This window comes from Silene latifolia, chromosome X (assembly GCF_048544455.1).
Source record: "Silene latifolia isolate original U9 population chromosome X, ASM4854445v1, whole genome shotgun sequence".
In the NCBI taxonomy this organism is placed as follows: domain Eukaryota; kingdom Viridiplantae; phylum Streptophyta; class Magnoliopsida; order Caryophyllales; family Caryophyllaceae; genus Silene; species Silene latifolia.
In genome coordinates this window covers 289,728,691-289,745,701 of record NC_133537.1, presented here as the reverse complement: position 1 = coordinate 289,745,701, position 17,011 = coordinate 289,728,691, and the positions used below count along the sequence as shown (strand labels likewise).

The 17,011-nt window shown below is 36.4% G+C and overlaps 2 protein-coding genes across 2 annotated transcripts; both read left to right on the top strand.

Moving 5' to 3' along the window:
* Positions 1 to 1,510: 1,510 nt before the first annotated feature.
* On the top strand, positions 1,511 to 2,116 carry LOC141620288 (protein FAR1-RELATED SEQUENCE 5-like). Its single transcript, XM_074437202.1, has one exon. The coding sequence runs from the start codon at positions 1,511 to 1,513 to the stop codon at positions 2,114 to 2,116; it is 606 nt and encodes a 201-aa protein (XP_074293303.1).
* LOC141620287 (uncharacterized) lies at positions 2,116 to 2,913 on the top strand. Its single transcript, XM_074437201.1, has one exon. It carries the CDS (start codon positions 2,116 to 2,118, stop codon positions 2,911 to 2,913), a length of 798 nt encoding a protein of 265 aa, XP_074293302.1.
* Positions 2,914 to 17,011: the final 14,098 nt, after the last annotated feature.

The following is a 17,011-nucleotide window of genomic DNA, read 5'->3' as shown; positions in this document are numbered from 1 at the left end:
TTACATATAATTTGAAGGAGGGAAGTATCGTGATACATTATTTTATTATTGCTGCTAATTGTGACCCAAAATAAGTTGCTTTCAAAAGTTGTGTGTATCTAGGTAGTTGAGGATGTGTTTCTGTCAATATTAAAAAATGTATGATTGTAAATTTGCAGGGAGTATTACTTTGATGGACTTAGATATTAAGGCCCTTTTTGGATTTTGAGATTCTGTTTGGATAAACTGTCGTAGTTGATTTCAGGATCCTGGGTTTCTGTTTGTAAGCAACGACTATCAATTATGGTCTAAAAAGTATATACAGCCACCTGAAGGTGTGTTTGTAGAAGCACTTAAAACTGTATCTAGCTACCCTTAGATACCATAGAGGGAATGGGATGAAAATAGTGAAATAAACAAAAGCTAGCAAAGTGTATATAGCTTCACAAATGAGTGTATATAACTACGTAGACGATTGTATGTAACTTGACAAATTAAATTACGTGTTCCACTACCTAGGATTTTGGGATTATGTTTGATTCCAGAATTCAGTTCTTTTCATTAACTCAAATATTGATTTTCTGTGCAGACATTGTAGAAGTTACTAATGTGCAAGCGTCTTCAAGTAATTCAAAAGAAAATCAATTACTTGTCACTAATATACCAGGTATTAAATTGTAGCTTCTAATTAACTAATGTATTGTCTAAGAAGCTTGTGTAGGTGGTAACAGATAAAATTAAAATCATTTCCTTTTGTTTTTTTGTTGTTGTTGTAGCCACCCCATAAGTTGATTTCGATAATCAAATAGTGGGATTGCCAAGATGCTCAGCAGAATTAAAACCAGCATTGTGGATGAAATTTGCAACTTTGGAAGAAGGCATACATTTTTATGAGGAATATGCCAAGGTTTATGGGTTCCTTACTAGGTTAGACTCAACAAAATTAGTTGACGGGATAGTTACACACAAGTGGTGCGTGTGTAATAAACAAGGCAAAAGTAATCACAAGGGTACAAAAAGGAAGAGGACCCTTACGCGAATTGGTTGTCAGGCTAAGGTTAGTTTTAGAAGAATTCAAACGGGTGAATACGAGATTTATGATTTTGTTGAGGTTCACTCACATGCTATGAATACGCCAACAACTATGATACATTTGAAACCATGTAGGGATTTAAACTTGGTTCACAAAAAAATAATGGATAATGCTCATGTAAACCATGGTCCTGTGCAAACATTTAGGATGTTCAAACAGTATGTGAAGGGATACAAAAATGTGGGTGCTTCTTTACAAGATTTCAAAAAAATTTCAAGGGATGTTAAGAAATACATCAAAGAATATGATGCCCAGATGTTAATAGAGAACTTCATGCAGAAAAAGGCTATGTCTCCATCTTTCTATTTTGACTTTGATGTGGACGATCAAAGCAGAATAACTAAGCTTTTCTAGGCAGATCCAATATCAATTAAAAATTATGCCCTTTTTGGTGATGTTGTTTCTGTTGATGCCACTTATAAATTCAACCAATATAAAATGGTGTTTGTCCCTTTCACGAGTGTTGATAACCATAAGGGTTGCGTTACTTTTGCAGCGGGTTTGATACGAAACGAAAATGCAGAATCATTTTCGTGGTTGTTTCAAAATTTTGTAATGGCTATGGGTAATCGCTATCCTATTACTATAATAACTGATCAATGTAGAGGCATCAAAAAAGCTGTTAAGGGTGTGTTTGGTGACAAAACACGCCACCGACTGTGTATGTGGCATATAATGAAGAAGTTGCCTGACAAGGTTGGTCCATCGATTTCCCAAGACACGACTTTTTTGAAGGAAATTAACTCAGTTGTTTGGGATGTAGAAATCACTCCAGAAGATTTTGAATCAAAATGGAATTCGATAATTTCCTCATATGAGCTTTGTGATAACAAGTGGTTGAAGAAAACGTTTAAGCACCGTGCTCTTTGGATTCATGCTTACATTAGAGACACATATTTGGGTGGGATTTTGCGCACAACATCAAGGTCAGAGTCTGAAAATAGCTTCTTTGGAAACTTCACCAACCCACATGTCACACTTGTCGAGTTTTGGATGCGTTTCCAAACAGCAATGGATGCTCAGAGATGGAATATTCTAAGGTAATGGCTGATGATAAGAACTGTTATCCAAAATTGACAACCCCTCTCCTTTTAGAAAAGCAAGCTTCTGAGTTTTACACAATCGTTATATTTTATATTTTCCAACTAGAAGTCCAAGCAGCATGTTATACTTTTGGCCATTTACCATCACCAAATGCAAGTGGTGCGAATGATAAGATTTCAATAATTGATCGTGAGAAAAACAAGGAATACAAAGTTGATTTAAGTGATAATAAGTTCTCTTGTTCTTGTAAGATGTTTGAAAGAATTGGGATACTCTGTAGGCACATTTTATGGGTGTTGAAAGATAGGGGATTTGATCATATACCTAAAGAGTATTTAGCACTGAGATGGAGCAAATCTGCAACCTCCCACCCTCTTTCTACTGTTGTTGGAAAAACTGTACTAGCTGATTGTGTGTCAATCGAAAGTCGCCAGAACAATATAAGTGAATTATGGTCGGAGGTATTTAATGCAGTCTCACTTGTTGAGGATAGTGAGGAACATTCTAATGCGCTATTTCAATTGCTCTGGAGTTTCAATGAAAAGTTGATTATTTCAATTAAGTCGGGAAAGTCAAAAGATAAGAAAGCTGAGATGGAGATGCTTCTTGGGTCAAAAATTCCAACTGAAGTTACTGTTTTACCACCAGAGAAGTGCAAGAATAAGGGATCGGGAAAGAGGATAACATCAAACAAGGAAAAGGCAGTCTTGGAAAATGCAAAGCCTCTGAGAAAATGCCGTGCTTGCGGTGAAATGAGTAACCATGATAGTAGAAATTGCCCGAGTCGACTCCCTTGAAACTGAATTCAGTGGGTTTTTGGTTTATGTGTCATTTGTAGATGTCACTCAAAAAGTCTGTTATGTTTTGTAATGTTATGTACTCACTTAAAAACCGATTTCAGTGGGTTTTTGGTTTATGTAGTTTATGTAAAGACTGGTTTTGTATAAACTTCCAACTTTTTTTTTTTATTTACGTTTTTCGCTTTTTTTTTTTTTTGTTTTTATACTTGACTATGGATTGACGGAGTATAGAGGGGGTTAGTGTATACATTGTATTCAAATAGGGAGGTGGGCTTACTAGAGTGTATGTAGCTGCGGAAAGAGTGTAACTAGGAGTCAAACAAAGTGTATGTAGCCAACTGAAAAAGTGAAACTAGCAGTTAAAAAAAATAGGATTCCGAAAAATTGAAAAAGCCAAAATTTAAGATGCAACATCATTTCAATGAACTCTTGAACATCAAATTACTCTAACCAAATCACTTATTTGTTTTTTTAGGCTGCCGTTATATTTTTTCTTTATTATGGACTCGTGGAGTGTAACTACCAGTCTGGAAAAGTGTATGATCACAATGCGTCATTGTATACTTGTTTATATAAACTAGGAAAACACATCATCTCTTTTATATAAATTTAGTCTTAAATTTTTCATATTCTTAGATGAAAAAATGGACAAAAAGTTCTGAATTCTCCTACAAAGATGGCGTTTGTATCGAACATCCTTTTCTAAAAATACTGAAGGAGTGTATCTAGCAGTTCGAACAAGTGTAGCTAGCAGTCCAAACAACTGTATCTAATTGCCCAGAGATGTTCAAAGTTATTTCCTTTGAAACGTTACAAACAGCACAAGGAAACTAAAAAATGTGAAATACTAGACAAAGTCACCCCGACTTAATCAACCTCTTCAAAGTACAAACCACTCTTGCAAGAAAAATAAAAATGTGAATCGATGCAAATCCTTTGAAATGAGGCTTGATTAAAAAAAATGATCCAATAATCTTCATCATCAACCATTGTGAAAAATCGCCTGGAGATTAAAAAAAGAATGACATGAGGTTGAATTATTTTAAAGCAACATATGGATGTGTAAGGTGTATGTAGTGACAGACTATAGTGTATGTAGCCATCTTAACGAGTGTATCTAGCGGTTCAAAAACGTAATGTAGCCAACTTTGAAAAAGTGATACGTCTTTCAAAGAGACTAACGGAACTTCATATTTAATTTATAAAGATTACAACTCAAAAAACGTAATCCCAATTGCTGGCTGACAGTAGGCATCTCAGAAAACCGTAAGGTTCACACTCTTCCCTCTTTTTCTCATCACCTAATGCTTGAAGTTTTATTCTTTTCCTTCCCTCTGTTTCTTCCTTTCGATTTGACCATTAAATTAATTACTGACATTCGACACAATAATTCTAACGTGATACGTCTTTCAGTAGACTAACGGAATTAAGACTTATAACTTACAAGCAACATAACGCGGAACGAGAGACTATCATGGGAGATCATCTCCCTGAACAATGAAAAAATATTGACTACAAATCCTAATTCTGCTACTGCACCTAGTATGACTAAACTACCCCTTGTTCAAGTTTTTGACTTTTTTTTTAGTTTAAAAAGTGTATCTAGCAATTTAAAAAAGTATATGTAGCAACTTTGAAGGAGTGTATCTAGCAATTAAAAAAGCTGTATCAACCCGAACGACTCCTAAGATGACAAATCAAACATATAAAAATACGAAAAAAAGGATACCCGAGAAGTGTTTTTCTCCCATTTTATCACCGCAACATAATTTGTCGTCGATAAGCAATCAAGTCCCGCAAAACAAAAAAATGCAGAAATTTAAGATAAAATGGCAGCCCGAAAGAAGTACTTATCCTCCAACAGGTCCAAGCAGTCTTCATTGTTAGTGATTAACGTTGACTAGAGTAGGGATATTCAAGTTGTTCCCATAATTCTTCCCCGAGTGTATTAACGCTAATGTGCTTTTCTTAAAGACAGGTGCATTTCCCACGAACGGTTTAGCATGGGTGCATTTAGGGTATCATTACATCCGTCTACAACGGGTAATGTAAAGCTGGTCGAATCTCTTAAAACATGGGACAGAAATGACAGAAATTTAAGATAAAATGGCAGAAAATTTAAGATAAAACATATATGAATTATCAAGTCCATTAAACTCACTTTGTAATGTTTCTTGTCCGTCCACAAATCTGTATTGAACATTGCACCTTCCGAAACTTCATGAAATATACTCCGCATGATCAAAACTATTCAAGCAACATATGATGTTGAAAATGATATTAAAATAATTAACATTAAGCAAAAAATAACACAAAAATATAGAACAAACTAACGTGTTTGCTTGCCGAGGTACATCCTTGACTTGATAGGAAACAAACGATGGCCTTGACGCGCTTGTAACCATTGGTCTTGGGTATCGATTTGCAACATTGACTATCTGTGAACAATAAACAATCAACAAAAATACTTGTATGAATATCTTAGATTATGACTTCTAGACTGAATTAAAATAAAAAATGGCGACCATACAATATCCTCCACATAAGTATTATATTCCTCCATGACTTTCTTATCATTTTTCCTATATTTCTTGAGAGAGTCCAAAATGTAGTTCTTCTCCTCCTTGAGATCAGACACACAAGCTAACCAATGGTTACCATCTTTGCCGATTGTGAAAAAAACCTACATAAAAGCAAAATGATTTACATAGGTAAGTAACTAGGATATGCATGGTAATTAGTATTTTATGCATATATTATCACAGTTTGGACATTAGTAAATTTACCTTCTCAATAGTTGCTCCATCTTTTGGCGTGTAGTGCATCTTAAGATGAGGGCACCAAACAAAGTTTACCTCGTTAACCTTTAATTGTGGCTTAGCATACTGACAAATTAAAAAAATAAGTTAATAAACTATACTAACAAATATATGACATCTGTTTTTTCTTTTGGAACATAGTTGAGATGACATATTATTCCTCACAAAAATGAAGTAAATAAGGGAAAAGTAAAAAGTAAATTCAAAATGTACTACTTAGATACATACCCTCACGATTGAAGGCAAGTACGAGAATATCCGTCGATTATATGTACACATCACACCAAACATGTCAATCACCTACAAATGTAAATAGTGTTACAAAATTTTGATCACCTATCTGGTCAATTAAATGAAAAATGTTTATATACTAACCGTATCCCTTATCCATTGACGATTTTGCAAACTTTTCATTGCTTTTAAGCGACATTCATCCATTCAAAGGGGCCACGATAATCTCATCCAAATACCTACAAGCCAATACAATTAGCACAACTTCTAAAACAAAAATCAAACAAATATATAATAAAAGTTTAGAAATTACTTGTCATCCTTGCGGGCATTGATTACCCGAGCCAATATTTCTGTGTCTAACAACTAACATTGACGGATATCCTTGGTGGCACCTCTGGGATTCTTTCTTAGATTTTGGGAGTCTTGATTACCAGCAAAAGACAACAACTCATAGCATGCCCTTGTACCAAAAACCTTAACTTGGTTGTTCTACAAACAAGGAACAGGAACATTGATTTATACTACTCATATACATACAAGTAAATAAATAGGGAAAAATATTGTAAAGCAGCTTACATCTTGGGAGTACCAACACACAAGTCCTTCTTTCTCCTTTGTATTTCTCCAACAACCGCATGAGGTAAATTCCTGAATCACTTCCATTACCAAGATTTGACCTCGGAATAATCTCCTCTGGCTTCATGTCACGGACAGCTACTATAGACGGCATTTTCTTGAGCAAGCATTTAATAACAAAGTCTTTCTGCATATGACATATAAATTCAAACATTTCTCAAAAATGCAAATAATATTAATATCGTATGATAGCATCAACAAAACAAGTAGGCTGAAATGCGCATACCGTAGGCTCAATACTTGGTGCAAAATTTACCATCTCTGGCCTTATCAAATGCAAGATTTCCAACTTCTTTGTTAGGAAGTTGAAACACATTGCAAATGGCTTCTCAGAAACTATAGGTACAAAGATCTGCAATTGTATAATATTTGTTCTTAAAAATGTCTATATCGAAAAACCATACGAGAAGGTTAGCAAATGTAAATACTTACCAAAGATGCCCCCGTAAAATTGTCATCAATTTGAGAACTTACTTCACTAGACAGTGGGAGATACAACCTAGAAGGTGAAGTATGTGCTCTAATTATTTCACATTTATTCAAAACGCAACACCAGGCATGTATCACTTGTTTAGGAACTATATCACCTGATACTAGCATCTTCAAATTTGCTCGAGTAACTGAAATGTATGACCTATTTTGAATAGGATCTCACTGCATACATAATGGTTCAGTCAAAATGAAATGAGAAAATAAATTAAGAAAAGTAATGACTGTATCTACCTAACTATAAATATGAATTGAAGAATTGTTTGGAATGTATCTAGCAAGAAATTTGAAGTACCGTACAAACCTGTCATCAGAAAATTCTGAAAATACATAGTCCAGTGCTTCTCTCTCATTTTTATTCACCTTGCCGTCAAGTCTGATACTTCTTTGAATAAAAGGAGATCGAAAAGCTCCTGTCTGAACTCTAACCCTCTTAGCCCTTGTTGGTTCATCTGGGGGCAAAGAAAAAAGTGGTACAACTTCAAGTGGCTCCACATTTACATTTATATTTAAAGCATCATCAACGATCTTTTGCAAAACATCTTCTTGTGATTCTGAGCTAATAACTAGTGGGAATTCAGGTGGGGTCAAGGGATCAGGTGATGGACACACAGGAGGAGTAAACACTGGTGGGAAATCGTGTATAAGCCTTGGCGATCGACGAAATGAGGTTTCCGCTTGTGCTGTTTTCCCAACATTCAACGGTTCAGACTCCTCCTTTTGTGACTCAGATTCCACAAGAATAGGAGAAGTTGACTTAGACAATTTTTCGGATGGAACAGTTACGCTTTCTTCGGACGCACCATGATGGAATCCACAAGGTTAGCAGATTTTGCTTTCTTTACAACGTTTTCATCTCCAACGTGTAAACCATCACACATATTTTTAACAACATCTTCTTCGATTAAGCTTAGTAGTTTGAATGAAGGTGGTGTAAAAGCTGATGGGGAGTGGTGTGTAAACCTTGGTGATCGACGGATTGAGGTTGAAGCTTCTGCTCTTTTCTCAAAATTCAGCGGTTCAAACAAGTCCTTTTGTGACTAAGAGTCCAGAAGGATAGGAGAAGTTGACTTTGGCAAGTCTGGAGCTGGAGTCTTGGAATCGAAAAGGTTAACTGATTTTGATTTCTTCAGAACATTACTCTCTATATGTTAAATGCAATGTGTAAACCATCCTCGTGTAACTTTTTCTCAACAACTTGTTGTGGTTCTGAACTTAGAAGTTTACATGAAGGGGACTGGTGTGTAAACCTTGGTGATCGACGGAACGAAGTTGAAGCTTTAGCTATTTTATCAATATTCAACAGTTCACACAACTCCTCTTGTGACTGGCAGAAACCGATATGAGATTTCCCTTTCTTGTTAACATTACTTTGAACATTAACCGGTCGTTTTCCCAAGGCAGTTTCTAATTTTACAACAGCTGCCCACAACTCATCTTCAGATTCAAATGACTTACCATTTAGCTTAGACCATGGATTAGATTTATGACTGTCATGTTCATCTGAATTAGAAACTGCTTCCTTTTCTTTATCTTTTTCAGTGTCATCTGTTGGTTGTGATGAAGGACAGCATGCACCAAAAGCTTCATCCATTAAAGCTAGATGTTGTAAAAGTTTAGAGTCAGGGTGAACAACTTTGGCTGCTTCCAAAGAATTTGTGAACATTGCATAAGAATCTGCAAGAATAGTTGCGGTTCTCGCGAACCTTGATAGCATTTATCTGCTTACTATCAGTCTGACCCGCCTTTGAGGAAGCCTTCAGTTCATCACCAGACTTCTGTTTTTGTTGATTAGAATACTCAGGCACTGCTGATGGAACAATGAAACTTATTTCCTTAACTACACCCTTGACAATCCGAGGAAGAACAGCTCCTGTTCCAAACCCATCTTGCATCTCATTCTTAAGCCTCTCTGAAATTTTGACTTTTGTCCAATTAGCTAGGGTGGGGAAGACACGAGGAACTGAGAAAAACTTGTAGCACACTCTATCTAAATAACAAAAGACAAAAACCATGATGGGACCTCCAAACCAATCATTCTTCGAACTTCTCCACGAGTCAACACTTTCAATAAACTGTTTTCTGGTAAACCCACTCCAGTTTAACGTTTGAACAGATGAAACATCCTTAAGACATTTCAGGACTCGAAGACTTGCAAGGGTCCCCTTTATACCCATAAGAAAATTAGAAACAACAAATACAATGAAGTTCCTTTTAAACTGCTCCCCACCCTCCTTTTGCGTGATAAGCAGACTAAGGATGTCCTTAGTCTCCACTGTGCCCAGTTCTTTATCAAATTGTTTCATCCAACTACTCTTCAACTCAAGAAAATCCTTATCTTTATCATTTAAGGAAGCTATTTGGACTTCATTTCCACTGATTGGAATACCGGTCGTCAAATGAATATCTTCATCTGTTATATGAAACTGACCTTTCATGTAAGAGCAAGACGCATAATTAAAACGGGTAACAAGCCAATGACCAAGAGCACCCGGCGCCATATCTGTCTTGAGAGTGAGAAGGCCTCCAAATCCCATGTCTTTAATATCAGATACTTGTTTCTCACTTAAACCACTGTTGATAAATGACATCAGCATTTTAGGAGACATACGAGTCCGTAGAAAACAATGTCCACCACCATCATCATCATTTCTCTTCCTTTTAGTGGTTCTCTTACATAGTTTTGCCTCAGTAATAGCTTGTTCTTTGCTTGTACTCGCACCATGATTGCTGATCGTTAAATCCATCATTTCTGTATATGTAAAACAAGAGATTAGTGTTGTAGGAAAGTGTATGTGAATGCCCAAAGTCGTGAACCCGGCAACTAATTTCTTTACCTTGTATGTAGCTTCCCTAAGATGTGTAACTAGCAGCTCAAAACAATGTATATACCTTCAAACAGATAAACAAGGTAAAAGCTAAATAGCCAAGTTTATCTTCTATCTCCATATTATATTGCTTTATCTTGTAGTTGTATATCTAGCACATTAAAACAATGTATGTAGGCGATCAAATATGTGTGTCTAGCGATTTAGAAAAGTGTATGTAACGCCAAAAGTCGTGTATCTCGGAACTAAGGTAAGTCTATCTAGCCAGTGAGACAGTTTATGTAGCAGACCGAAGATGTGTAACTAGTGACTCCACAAAGTGTATGTATCTTAAAACAGATCAACAGAGTAAAGGATATCTAGCCAACTTTATCTTATAGGTCTATATCTATCAGATCAAAAACAGTGTATGTAAATGCCCAAAGTCGTGCAACTAGCAGCTCAAAACAGTGTATATATCTTGAAAAAGATAAACAGAGTAAAGGCTATCTAGCCAAGTTTATCTTCTATCTCCAGATTATATTGCGTTATCTTGTAGTTGTGTAGCTAGCACATCAAAACAGTGTATGTAGCTGATTAAATATGTGTGTCTAGCAGTTTAGAAAAGTGTATGTAACTGCCAAAAGTCATGTATCTCAGAACTAAGGTAAGTCTAACTAGCCAGTGAAAGTGTATGTATGCGGCCCAAGATGTGTAACTAGTGACTCCACAAAGTGTATGTATCTTAAAACAAATTATAGAGAAAAGGTTATCTAGCCAACTTTATCTTGTAGGTGTGTATCTGCCAGATCTAAAACAGTGTATGCAGGTTATCAAAGATGTGTACCTAGTTATTAACTAAAGCGGAACTCGTTAGTAATGGAGAGGGGAGAAAGTGTATCTAGCTAGCTGAAGGTGTGTGTCTAGCAACATCAAAAAGTGTATCTAGTTAAGAGCGGCAGAATACAAAAATAAAAGTAGGGGGCCGGGTATCCTAAAAAATGTAACAAAATAAAATTGTAACAACAGAAGGAAGTATAACAGATATAAAAGTCAATGAAAACTCATAAGTAAAGAACATTGCATTTGGAAATACATAACAAGTTCATAGAAAAAGTGAACCATTCCATATTGAAAATAAAGTACAGGGATTACATGAAATTTAATATTATCCAAAATGTTAAACTAAGAAGGTTGACAGTACATTGGATTATAATTAATAAACAAGTAGACAGCTACCTAAAGGGCCACGTTAAAACCTTAACATGCAAAACCCTAATTACAATAGTGGGAATACATGAGCTATATATACAACATCAAAGGTAAATCAAGAAAAGATATGTTTTCACGAGTGACTAGTAAGTCCGCAGCAATGCCAATGGCTCTATCTCGTTCCTCACTAGAAGCAGCTAAAGCATGCAACGACTCATTCACTTTGGCGCGTGCAACATCATCAAGAACATTAAGATGAGTACTATGAGATGGATTTTTTGCTTGCTGAAAATGCACTAAGAAGTTGGCAATCATATCCTCCGTCAAGAAACATTTGCATGTTTGGAAGACTATTCTAGGACCCCTACAAATAATGTGAACACCATTCACATCAATTATGTCTACAGTAAGCCAATATGCCATGCTAACACCAGGTGCACTTGGGTGTATCGAAGCTTGATTGAGCCCAATTTCGACATACGAGCGCCATATGTACTTTATCTTCATGAAGATCAATTTTAGAGAAGATTTTATGCATAAGATCTTGATTATTAAACACAGAATCATATGCTTGATAGTGACGGCCAGTCATTATAACGTCCTTTAACGGAGAAAAACAGAAACCCATAGCTGATTGTTTTTCACTGACATAAAGGGCACGAAACGACTGTTGATCCTCATCAAGAAGATTGACAACACAACCATTGCACCAAGTTGGCATACTTGAATATGAAACAACTGAAAATAGAACTATTAGTGACACAAAAGTTTATGAAAATGTGTGTAAGCGACGAATATCAAAAATGGACTAAAAAGTGTATATAGCCACCTAAATGTGTGTTTCTAGAAGCATTTCAAACTGTATCTAGCTACCCCAACAAAGTTAACAGGGGTGTATCTAGCTTGAGAATTGAGTGTATATACCTATGTGAAAGATTTTATCTAGGTTGAGAAAATAAATTGCGGGGTTTGTATATAGACGACGCTTTTGGTTTTGGTTCATTCAGTCAAAGGTAAATTACATTGTCCATGTTGGCCAATATTTTCTCACAACATACAGGAATACAAAAAACAAATGCAAAAAGAAAAGTAAGGCAAAAATCAACATTGTAAGCGATGTCTAACAATGACAAAGTAAAGTGTATATAACCAGCTGAAGGTGTGTTTCTAAAAGCATTTTAAACTGTATCTACGTACCCCAAAACAAAATACAGAGAATGGGATGAAATCTGAGGAAATATACAAGTTAATAGGGTGTATCTAGCATAACGAATGAGTGTATACCACAACATAAAGGATTCTATGTAGCTTGACAAGATAAACTCAGGCTTTCACTACCTAGGTTCCAGACAATCAAATTTTGAAAAATAATCGGAACTAAAATTGTATCAGCAATGCACAGCAATAAAGGATTGAACAGTTGTACCAACTAATAACTTGTGAAAATGAGAATTTAACATTATTATAGTAATGAAAAAGGGAAAAATAATCACAACTGCAGTTGAACAATGAAAATCGGGAAAAATTAGGGTTGCAAAAGGGGAAACATACGATAAGGATCGAAGAAAGATATGCCATCACCGTCGCGGAGCGGGACGTGAGCCGTCACCGTTGCAAAGAAGATGTAGATCCGTCGCCGTCGTCGTTAGTTATGAGAGAGAGTGAGAGTGAGTTTTAGTGGGAGAAAGGAAAGTAACGGGAGTGTCTAAATCGATTGAGTAAGGGGTTGGGATTTTTAGTTCGCACGATTCGCACCGAACTTTAGGTTCATACGGGATCCTATATATATATATATATATATATATATATATATATATATATATATATATATATATATATATATATATATATATATATATATATATATATATCACAAACAACAATCCTACTCCACATGTTTCTAAAATGCCACGTTATAAAACATTCATTATACACATTCATACTACTCATCATCTTTCACCATCACATTCTCCATTCTCCACATGCATTCATTCACCAATTCACACAGCACATTACTATATAGATATACAACACATAAGATAAACATATAACGATCCCGACACACACCCCATAGTGACCGGTTTAAAGTTGTAGGGCAAGATCGCGACTTTAGGACGTCTCCCAAGTCTTTGCATTAGCTCCTAACAACTCCTACCCGGGTTTATTTTATTTTGACTCCCTAAGTTCATTAGGTTCATTAGTTACAGGTTCCAAAATCGTCGCTCTTATACCACTTTGAAACACCCCCATACTCCAAGTGCCTTACCAGGACCACTTAAGGTATGAGAATGCTACCATCTCGGTTACCCGAGGCAATGAATATCAAATAGACCATAAAAAAACGTAATTTAATAAATAGTTTAACGTGATACAAGTCAACCAAAACGGATAATGTAAAATACAACTGTTCTCAAAATGTTAAACCAACTAAACAAAATGAAAGAATGTTCGACACAGCGGAAGACTTCAAAAATAGCCCGTGATGACTCAACCCAGCTATCCCATGTGCATCAACTCATACCCGTTCAATAACTGCTCACCATCCCCGAATGGATCACCACAATTTTTAAAACAATTAAACGGGGTCAGTACTGATTACACAAAATAAACAGCTGCAATGAAACAACATTACAAACCAATCTAATCCACCAACTCCGTCACATCACCACACACCTGACTACACACTAACGTGTGTAGTCCTGCCAGAATACTCATCGCAACAAGTATTCCACACCGCCAGTGGGGGACCGCAGCCGTTCCCACCTAAGCCCCGCTCATCTCATCCGAGCGATAAATCCATGGTCCTTAATGTGCACATCCCTTCTGTGGCGGGTTCCACAGAAGGCGAATCAAGGGCGTGAAGCCACTCCCGTAAGTGACTTCACTCAGTCGAGGACATACCTCGCAAACCACGGACAGTTATAAAATAATCACATTATACTACCAACAGTCATCAATTCCAAAGCCAATTCCAATATGATATACAACAACACAATCAACAACAACAACAACAACAACCATGTAATCAATACTGAGTAGGGAAACCCTACCTGGAATAGCAATCACACGAGACCGTCTAGCAGCTAATCAGAACTTCTCCTCTACGAATCCTCCTCCTATAACATGTATACATACAATTGCTACCAACACATCATAATACTCCCAAATCCCCCAAATCTACCCAATTAGAGTTTAACCAAACTCAACAAAATACTATAAAAATTATACAAGAAGCTTACCCTTGATGCAACGATCACAATGGTATAACGAACGAGACAATCCGATGATCCTAGCCTTGGGATTTGCTAATAATGCGAGAGATGCGAACAACGTAACTTTTAATCTTCTCTTGAAAGGTTTTAGGATGATAAAAGTGTTTAGGAAATAATGACGGAAGCTTTTATATTAATCTTGCGTTATTAACAAAACCCGGCTAATCAATCCCGTAAAACACACTTACTCGATCGAGTGCCCCTTACTCGATCTAGTGTCACACTTACTCGATCGAGTACCCATCAGGCAAACTACTATTTTGCGTAAAAGCTACTTACTCGATAGAGTAAGTCTCACTCGATAGAGTACCCCTAGACATAGAAAACCGTAGTATTACAGTTTGAGTACAAGTTCGGATTTGGTAGCGCGCGGGATCACAGGCCGAGACACGAAGTTGGAGTCGAGTTGCTTAATCATTTTGTAGTTGGCGTAGATGTAGTAGTGGTCATGTATAGACATCACTTGTATTATTCATTTATTCATTATGTAATTCACTAAGCATGTTATTTACATAAAGTGTTACTTAATTGTAGTTCCGATTCATTGCCTCGGAAAACCGAAATGGTGTGGTAGCGCTTACGAGCTTGACATGGATTTCACATGTTTATTAATAAGGCATAGTTGTGGTAGCTCTTACAAGCTTGACTTAGATAAATCATTCATAGACTTGTAGTGACAAGTAGTTAGTGGTATATGTGTTGTATTGAGCTAGAAGCTACATGTTGTCCATAACCTTTTGTTGGGATAGTAGAAGTGGAGTGTTGGGAATGAGTGTCGTGCTAAAGTATAGGCGAATCTTGTAGTGATACTTTGGATGATCTCTTTTGTGTACGAGAATCTTGGGTTTTGTGTTGTGTAGTCGGGGTAGATGGGTGAAGCGCGGAGAATATCATTGAGTGGATTATGTTCAGGATTTCGCTGTAAACCCAAGATGGTGAGAGGTATGGTTGGAGGCATGACAGTTTTCATAGAGAATACTACACGTGAGAGTAGTTAGCGGTGTGATATTAAAGCAATAACTGGTTATCGGCGGGACATGATGGTGTTAATGAATGGAAGTAACTAAGGATATAGTACAGAGTGGACATTTTGTGGTATACTTCGTTTGCCAATTGTGCTATCGAGGTATTACTAGGCATGGGGTATACGATGGAATTCAGTTGAAGAACCGATGATATACTTGAGTGTTGATATTGTTAAAAGTATTGGTGGCGCTTACGGTATTACGTATTTGGGGTACTTGTGGTACCACTTATCTGAAAGGAATAGAATCATAAAGTAAGGTTGTAGTTGTGTATAATCGTGATAGTATTGAGGGTGTTGAGTGGGAGCGGAATTTGATGGCGTTGAGTGTGAGCGAACTTCGGGGACGCAGTTCATTTTAAGGAGGGGAGAATGTAACATTTCATTTCGATCGATCTTCGTATTTGGTGAATGTCATTAGTATTGGGTATTAGTGTTGTGGGATGCATAATGACGCTGATAGGTTGAACATGATGACGGTTGTAATGCTTGGGAGTCGGTGTTGGATTAGTGGATTAGTAGTGTTGGTGTTATGGAGCTTGATAGGTAGAACTAAGGGTATTGCGGTGGTGTGAGTCACATGTGAGGTTGACCTTGTTCGTTGAGTTAGTGCTATGAGTTGTCAAGACCTCTTTCAGGTTAGTGTTACTTTGGCTTTGTGAGAGGAGGGTAAGGTCGGAAGTGTCTTGTGAGAGTCCGGTGCGAACTTCAGGGACGAAGTTCGTTTTAAGGGGGAAGATCATAATTGGGCCTTACTAAATATACCCTATTTTCAGCTTTCTTCTCCATTTGAAACCCTAAAACACCTCCTACCCTTTCCCTTCCACCTAAATCCTCTAAAAATCCTCCAACAACCTTATCCATTGAAGACCTTGTGTCAAGCTTTATTCTCTTCTCATTTCTTTTCCATTTGTAAGTTGACCTTCATCTTTCTCTTTCAATTTTTCATGGGTAATGTTAATTAGTAATTATTGTTAGTATTATGAGTAATTAAAGGGTTATAATAATGGGTTTGGTATTATAAAAGTATATAGGATGTGTTGTGATAGTATTTATATAATTTGTGTAGGATGAGACAGTTTTATGAGGCGGAATCGGTTTTGTCTCGAGTTGCTTATGGAGTATGCTAAAGCCTAAAAGGTAGGATTTTCTACTCGGTTTCAATAATATGGATGTTGCATGTGTCATAATTGTTGATAGAAATCACTTGTATTATTCATTTATTCATTATGTAATTCACTAAACATGTTATTTATATATAAAGTGTTATTTAATTGTAGTTCCGATTCACTGCATCGGGAAACCGAGATGGTGACATCTCCCGATTACCTTGGTCGGGTAAGAAAGGGGTGTTACATAAGTATTTAGGATGTCCTATAATTGACAGCAGAATAACTAAAAATACTTTCGAGAGTATTATTCAATCTTCGTGCACCCAATTATCGAAATGGAAAACGAATTCTTTATCTTAACCAGACAGACTAGTTCTTGTCAATGCTAATTTAGCCGCGAAGGAAACTTTTCAAATGTAAAGCTTCCTCATTCCTTCATCGATCCATAAAAGATTAAATAAAATTAATAAAGACTTTCTATGGAACAAGA